This window comes from Quercus robur, chromosome 2 (genome assembly GCF_932294415.1).
Source record: "Quercus robur chromosome 2, dhQueRobu3.1, whole genome shotgun sequence".
Classification (NCBI taxonomy): Eukaryota; Viridiplantae; Streptophyta; class Magnoliopsida; order Fagales; family Fagaceae; genus Quercus; species Quercus robur.
Window position 1 is genome coordinate 59,638,781 of NC_065535.1, and position 7,722 is coordinate 59,646,502.

Below are 7,722 nucleotides of genomic sequence, written 5' to 3' on the forward strand. Positions count from 1 at the left end.
CCCCTGTTTAGGCCGAGAGCCTGCAAAAACAGGGGATTTGGGGAAAAAAAATTTCCCCAGTGGAACTCGAGTCTTAAAGACTCGAGTTCCAGCTGGGAAATTTTTTTTCCCCAAATCCCCTGTTTAGGCCGAGAGCCTTCAAAAACAGGGGATTGGGGGGAAAAAAATTTCCCCAGTGGAACTCGAGTCTTTAAGACTCGAGTTCCACTGGGGAAATTTTTTTCCCCAAATCCCCTGTTTAGGCCGAGAGCCTGCAAAAACAGGGGATTGGGGGAAAAAAAATTTCCCCAGTGGAACTCGAGTCTTAAAGACTCGAGTTCCAGCTGGGACATTTTTTTTCCCCAAATCCCCTGTTTAGGCCGAGAGCCTTCAAAAACAGGGGATTGGGGGAAAAAAATTTCCCCATGGAACTCGAGTCTTAAAGACTCGAGTTCTACTGGGGAAATTTTTTTTCCCTTAATCCCCTGTTTAGGCCGAGAATATTGTGGATTACTAATATTCTTAATAAATATTTGGATTGGGTCAAGTGATTATCTTATCTTGAATCAAGTAGTTCAATTCTCATTAAGATAGAATAAATTATTTTAATTAAATTATATTACCAAAATTATCAAGTAATTTATTAATTTTATGCGTAGTTTATTCTATGTAAAACTCACACAGCCGTGCCATAATCCGATAAAAATAAGCTCATCCAAGTGCACACATTCTCACAAAGCCATGCCATAGATGCATGTCGGTAAGAAAAGCAAGCACTAAAAGCTAAAAAGTATGTAGAGAAGCTTTAACAAGAGTTTCTATGAACATAATGTGCCAAAATTGATTGGAACTCTGTCAAATCTGGAATTCATCATTCTTAACAGACCTTCCGTGTGCAATAATGAAATAACAAATACACAACTAAAATGCAATGACAGACCCTCCATGTTCAAAATCCAACATTTCACTTGTAAATGGCAGGTTAAGTAATCAAGAACAGTAGCAGAAGTACAATTACAAAGTTATGCATACCATATCAAACCAAACAGCAGCGCCTTTAATAACTTACCTACGCAAAAATGAGTGATGTAAACGTTGAATCACACGTTATGCAAAACTATATGCCGTTAAATCAGTGGTTTAGTACATTAGTCACTAGTGAAAATTCTATACAAAGTTTTGCTTCAAGAAAATTTTGTTAGCATTGTAGCTGTACTAAAAGGAGAATTTGGAAACTTCTTCATCTTCATCCTCATCCTCATCTATAGCATCTTCATCATCAGTAAATCTCTCATAATCATCATCATCATCATCTTCTATTTCTTCATCTTCCTCATCCATCATGGTTTTACTCCTATCTCCTTTGTCCTTCAGACCAGTGCTCAAGACAACAGTTTCTCCCCCAGATTTCTCCATATCCTTCCTCAATTTATCCAAGTTCTCCTTCCTGCGATCTTCCTCCAAACGTTGCTTCTCTGCCCATCTCTTGTCAAGATCAGCCTCGGCACTTGCTTCAATGGCCTTGAAGAAGGCATCTATTCCAGCACCAGAAACAGCAGACACACCAACTGACCGTAAATTCTTGTAGAACTCATCCAGCACAAGGGCAAGGCTCTGAGTTAGAGTAGATGTGTATGAGCTGTCTGAACTTACTGCTGCGTGAAAGGCCTCAAAGTCATCCATCCACTGCATGCACATCAGCATTCAAGAGAAGGATATAAATACAAAACAAAATCTGCTTGTATATATATGCAAGTTAACTAGACGATAAAGGGAATGGAGAAAAAATTAGTGTCACAAGCAAAGGGTGAGAAAACAGCTGCAGAATCAGATTTAGACCATCATACCAAATACTTGGTTTAAAAGAGGCAAAAGGAAGAGTCAAATTTAAATTTTCAGAAAATATGAGAAGTGGAGAGAATTAAGGATATTTACTTTTTCTTTCTTTTTTCATCATTTGGCTTTGAAAAGAAAGGAGCAAAAATATTTAGAATAATTTTTAAAAATAAATAAAAAAGACTAACCAGCTGAGGTAGAATTCCAAAATAACCTTGGCAATCAAACATGATAGAAATGAACATTATATTTTTCTGTTAGAACCACTAACAAAATTTGGCATGATAGAAAACGCACAGCTTTGTGTAATACAAATTCAACTAGGCTAAAAAGATCCCAAACACTAATGAGTTTACCCTAATTTAGCTTCTCAATGCACCAAACAGACTGGGTACCTGAATAAGTCTTTTTTTTTTTTAATATAGGGTAATCAAAGTTTTATTGCTTGCTTGACTAATGAAATTGTTAGTTTGCACTTTGGGGTTTAGTTCCAAAGGTTCACCAACATAAGAAATATTCAAAATTTATCAGCAAACAGAAGCATCAGTACTTTTTTTTTTTGGGGGTAACTAGAAAGCTAGAAGCACAGGGGTTTAAATAATGTAACTTCAACGTAAATTATGTACTTGAAGGGTCAAGTAAAAACAAACCTCCAAGGCAAATTGATGTTGAGCCACATCAGTCTTGTTGAATGCCAGCACAAGAGGCAACCTTGTCTTGTAAAGTATACTACAAGCATATAACATATTGCTCATGAAAGTGTCTGGACTTGAGGAACGAGGCGTATCAACTACATAAGTGACAACAGTAGGGAAGGTTGAAGCAAAAGCTTCTGTAGTAATAGCACCAGAAGCAGACCAAGTAAATATTTCAATTTGTCCAGGAGTATCCACAAGAACATAATCAAGCTGATCAGCTCGCTTCTCGATAACAGAAACAACCTGATACAAGGCATCATAAAGATCATTATACAAACAAATACTTGGTGAAAAATGGAACAAACAATAAATGAGGGTAAAAGATTTTGAAATGAGAACATAAACCAATCCAGAGATATATAATCACCAGCCGAGGACATAACCCCTAATATTCGAAGCTTCGGTGTGGCAAACCAACCGATGAAGAAACGTTGTTTTTCCACTCCCTAAGAAAATCCGTATAACATCTTTCAGTCTTTATCTCCAAACAGTAAACATACCACAAAGTTCCCAAAAATCCAAACCCATATAAATCAACGAAAAGACAACCAATAATACTTTTAAACAAAACCGATTAGGGTTAATTTAATCACCTGCCATCCCTACAACAATGATGATAACTGGTTTTCTCTTGAAGTTGGTTGACGAAGTCCCAGCCTGGCCAGATGATGATCCCTCAATATTTAGCTTATCCATTGTCTCAGCAAGCTCCTCTTTTTCTTTACCCTTTGCCTTTGACATAGATTCAATCAATGAAAAATCAGTACTGTGCATCATCCAACTAACAAAATTAAGCTAAATCTTACATTAATCAGGGACTACAAGTGTTACAGAAAACGAAAAAACAAAAAATCAGATACTGAATCTGCGAATCATGGGTTTATATATATTTATAAAAATTGGGACCTAGCCAGCAAAACCTAGATTCATATATACCTAGGGTGCAACTACTGGCATTCTTTCAAAGATCTTTTCCACAGTAAAACTAAAATATCAAAGCACTAAAAAAGCACGCTTCCCTATATAATGAACATTATCTTATTTTTCTTTTGAAAAATAAATAAAAATTTATTATTTTTAAGGTATTTAAAATACTAGGATGGACATAATATTTGATGAGTAGTATTGAATTAGCACCGTTGACCATATTCTTGGTTCCAACTTCCAAGACAAACTCAGTGACATTGCTGCCATCAGATGGCAATAAATAGCATCTATGAGGATAGGAGGCATGCATCCAATACAAGTGACACATGCATAACAAGTCAATACTAATATGAAAGACAAAATACAGTATGACAATGCTCTAGTGATAAATTGATAATAAACAATTCCGAGGAAAAAAATTAAAAAACTATGAGAAGAATAAGAGAAGAAGAAGAAGAAAAATGCTAAAATATTATGACTTTAGCACTTACTCAAGGTTCGCCAATTTTGCGTTTTTTAACCCTTGTGTAATGTTTGGGCGGGGGAGGAGGCTGCGGGGCATCATCCTTAGGCTCATCATCATGCTGCAAATTCCATTAGATGCATGCAATCAAGATTCTAATTAATGTTATCATTAGAATAAAGTCATAATCAAAATATGTGCATTTGAATTCTAATTAATGTTATCATACCATAGAGCTACCTCGGTGTCCTATTTTGTGTCCACCTGTCCCACAAGTGGGTGCTCTTCTAGTGCGCTGCGGTCTACCTCGTGGAGGTGAGGGCTGATGAGGGGGATGCTCGTTTGGTACATCAGTATGTGGCTGTACAGTGTCAATCCCAACCGGAGGTCCCAGAGGGTCAGATGAAGATGCGGTAGGTGGGTAATGATGCTCTAAGTAGAGGCCAGGAGTGGGTGCAGTAGAGCTGGTAGGTGGGTAAGAGGGTGTCTCGGGGAGTATAGGAGGGGTCACATTGTAATCAATACCGAGATCAAAATTGGGCTGCGAAGGTGGGCTAGGTGAACGGACCTCGGGCTGAAGAGATGCATCTGGGATGTGTGGAGGGACCTCAAGCTGAGGAGATGAGTGCGGGATGGGTGCAGGCATCTCAGGACTAGTTACAACCCGAGGGGTTGTTGCACGCCGACCACGGCCCCTAGCTGCACTTGTGCTTGGGCTTGCTGTAGCAGGCATACCACGGCCCCTGGTTGCACTTGTACTTGGGCTTGCTGTAGCAGGCCGACCACGGCCCCTAGCTGCGCTTGTGCTTGGGCTTGCAATAGCACGCTGAGCACGGGTCCGTGTACTTATGGGTGCTGCGCTTGTGCTTGGGATTTCAGTAGCTGTTGGTTCAGTCTCATGGCCATTGTCTGCCTCCTCATTTGCTACAGGATCACGACCAAGGCCAACCACATTATTTAGGACACGCCGAACATGGTTGTGAGCTTCGCTGCCTTCAGGAAGCATCGCCAACAGCGCTAAATGGCTTTGAATCTGAAACGGAGAAAGAACCAGTACAATCATATTTGAGACAGTTATGTATAAATTAATGAAATAGGCAATATAGTACTTACTAATCTACTCAAATACTCAACTAGAAACTAACAGTTTTATTAGAGTACTATATGTAACAGAAACTCTTTAATCAGATATGTTTTTATAATTCATAGAAACTGATTCTACGTTCATACATGTACTCAAGTAAAACGAAATAGGCAATAAAATCTAATTAGAACACATTACCATTATATCTAATTTAGCGCTGTTGCGGTCGACATACTTTCGAGTGACCGGACGGTACCAGACGTAATAGGCATGATCGCGGGGCATCTCACCAATCTGAGGAGGTGCATGACAAAGTTGTTGTCGTCTCATTTCCCATGAAATGATATACGGTCCATGCTCCTCCCTCCAATTCTTTTCCACCTTCCCACGTAAGTCAATTTTATGCAGTCTATCTTCGTAGAAAACATCGTCAGGCTGCTGCTGCGCCAACCCAAACTGTCGAAGGACACGGTCCGGGTAGTGTCTCTCTACTATGCAAAAACATAGAAGCGGCACCCTGGCTGTCCACGTATCCCTCCCTGCAACGCAGAACTCAGGAAGGTGGCCGAAGTCTGCCTCATATGGCTGCCACACAATCTACAATAGAAACAAAAAACAATTATCATAGCATCTTAAAAGGTGAAAGAAGGGAGAATACATAGATAAAAGGAAAAACCACAATTTTAACAAAAGATATGTTAAAGGATGAAGCAATCATATTCTTAAGGGAAATGATTATAACCAAACCGAATTTTTGAATGTTATTACCTGGTCTGGCTGCATTGTCACTAATTGCTCGCGATAGCGGATCAAGGCCGTGCCACCTGGCCTACTCTTCGGGCTTCGCACCCGCACCCACCTACAATTATGAGCAAATAACATAAGAACGATAATACAATTTAGTTATTAAGAAGAGTACATTGCATAACAAACTAAATATTAGGAAAACACTTACTTAAATGCAAGTGGAGCATATGGCCATGGGCCATAATCACATCCAGGTGGGGGCTCTATCCTCGGGCACAAGAATGGCAACCTTGCCCATGCCCAATACTGGACCAAGGTGCACGCCCCACCAATCTGCGATGCGCCTTTCTCACTAGCTCGACACAACTCCCTGTACAACCAGGCCAAGCAACCACTACCCCAACTATACTGCCGCGGATCACGAAGGTTGCGCATAAACTCCAAGAACATCAGATGCACCCTATCTCCTGACTTGTCCATGAAAAGTTTATCCCCTACTAGCGCTAAAATATAGCACCGGGCATACCGGTGTATCTGAATCTCTGTTGCGTCCTCAGGCAGTGGTGCTGCAATGGCCTCAACAAGTCGGCTGATGAGAATTCTTTGGCCCACCAAAGTTTTATTGTCATTCGGCGGAGTAAATCCAAGCAACTCCCCGCACACATCCCTCCAAGTCCCATCCTCCACAGCAGTCGGTCCAACCAAGACCTCACCGTCTATAGGAAGTCCAAAAATTACCTCCACATCTTGTAGGGTGATTGTCATCTCACCATGTGGAAGATGAAACGTATGAGTCTCCGGCCGCCATCGCTCAACTAGGGCCGATATTAGGCAATAATCGATCTCTTTGGAAGGGGCTCTAAACAATCCTTCCAACCTTAGCAATTTGATAATGTCAATCACCCGATTATCTTCCATCTGAACGTTTGCCATCTCCTTAGTGCGACCACGGCACACAAGTGGGCCCGGGTCCTACAAATTCAATAAAAATTTTTGCGGTTGTTAGAACTAGAAATACGACTTTGAAAGAACTTGCTAACTAAAAGTCAAAGTCAACGTAAAAATTAAAGCGGTTGTTAGAACTAGAAATTTCACCTCGCCATTCCAAATGGCCTCTGATCGGTGATATCGCTGTCGCGTCAACACTGAATCCTGTAGCGGACCGGGGTGCAAGCACTGTAGCTCCTCATTGATCTGAGGCTCCATACTGCAAAGACAATTAAAAAGGTTATGAAAACCCCAATTTCTCTGTGCCAATGTTTGATAAGAGTTCATATATTTTCATTCCATCACCTTCAAAATTATATATATATATATATATATATATATAGAAGATTCAAATGACAGTTAAACATTACAAGTGCATACAAACTAGATAAGAACAGAATTTTTTTTCTAAATAACAATAAATATTAAAAAATTTAGTTAGTTGTCACGTTTCAAAACAATGTTGAAAACTAGCATCTCGAGTGTTCCTCCACTCGAGTTCCAATATAAAAGTCGAGTTTTTAAATCTCGATTTATAAGAGGATGGGTTTAAAGTGAGAAAAAATTGACGTAAAAATCGAGTTTTAAAGACTCGATTTCCATAAATTACAGAAAAACGCTGCTATAGGGCTTTAAAACGTCACTATAGGACTTAAAAACGCCACTATAGGGCTCCCTAAACCTGATACTTATAAAAAAAAATTTGCAGGAAAACACCACTATAGGGCTTTAAAATGTCACTGTAAGGCTTAAACAGAGGGTATGTGAACCACTTACAATTCGCCCCAACAGAGGGTAACCTCATGTAATTTCCCGAGAATTTGAGTTTGTGAACTTACTTTTACTTTTGGTTAGTTTATTATGTTCTAATATGTTCAACAGTTTGGCCGAGAGAAAAGAACCCAGAAACCCAAAACCTAAACTTAGACAATAGCTATAGCAAATCATGCAAAACCACTAAATCATCAACTTGTAGAACAAACCAACAAATTCAAACATGA

General features: G+C 39.6%; 2 protein-coding genes across 2 annotated transcripts; both read right to left on the reverse strand.

Annotated features, from left to right (window-relative positions):
* Positions 1-993: 993 nt before the first annotated feature.
* Positions 994-6,865, reverse strand: LOC126714271 (serine/threonine-protein phosphatase 7 long form homolog). The gene is made up of 9 exons (XM_050414342.1): positions 6,830-6,865; positions 5,943-6,706; positions 5,756-5,846; positions 5,186-5,584; positions 4,133-4,936; positions 3,932-4,024; positions 3,107-3,245; positions 2,466-2,959; positions 994-1,665 (listed from the first exon to the last, which is right to left on the reverse strand). Exons 2-6 carry the CDS (start codon positions 6,665-6,667, stop codon positions 3,932-3,934), a joined length of 2,112 nt encoding a protein of 703 aa, XP_050270299.1. The 5' UTR covers positions 6,668-6,706; positions 6,830-6,865; the 3' UTR covers positions 994-1,665; positions 2,466-2,959; positions 3,107-3,245.
* On the reverse strand, positions 1,195-3,254 carry LOC126701432 (GPN-loop GTPase QQT2-like). Its single transcript, XM_050399525.1, has 3 exons — positions 3,111-3,254; positions 2,466-2,756; positions 1,195-1,665 (listed from the first exon to the last, which is right to left on the reverse strand). Exons 1-3 carry the CDS (start codon positions 3,252-3,254, stop codon positions 1,195-1,197), a joined length of 906 nt encoding a protein of 301 aa, XP_050255482.1.
* Positions 6,866-7,722: the final 857 nt, after the last annotated feature.

Coding starts and splice junctions, on each gene's coding strand:
- LOC126701432 (XM_050399525.1), bottom strand. CDS start 3,254: ATGTCAAAGGCAAAGGGTAAAGAAAAAGAGGAGCTTGCTGAGACAATG. Junction 2,757..3,110: donor TCATCATTGTTGTAGGGATG/GCAGGTGATTAA, acceptor GCCTTGTATCAG/GTTGTTTCTGTTATCGAGAA. Junction 1,666..2,465: donor AACATCAATTTGCCTTGGAG/GTTTGTTTTTAC, acceptor ATGTGCATGCAG/TGGATGGATGACTTTGAGGC.
- LOC126714271 (XM_050414342.1), bottom strand. CDS start 6,667: ATGGCAAACGTTCAGATGGAAGATAATCGGGTGATTGACATTATCAAA. Junction 5,847..5,942: donor TATGCTCCACTTGCATTTAA/GTAAGTGTTTTC, acceptor TCATAATTGTAG/GTGGGTGCGGGTGCGAAGCC. Junction 4,937..5,185: donor GCGCTAAATTAGATATAATG/GTAATGTGTTCT, acceptor TCTCCGTTTCAG/ATTCAAAGCCATTTAGCGCT.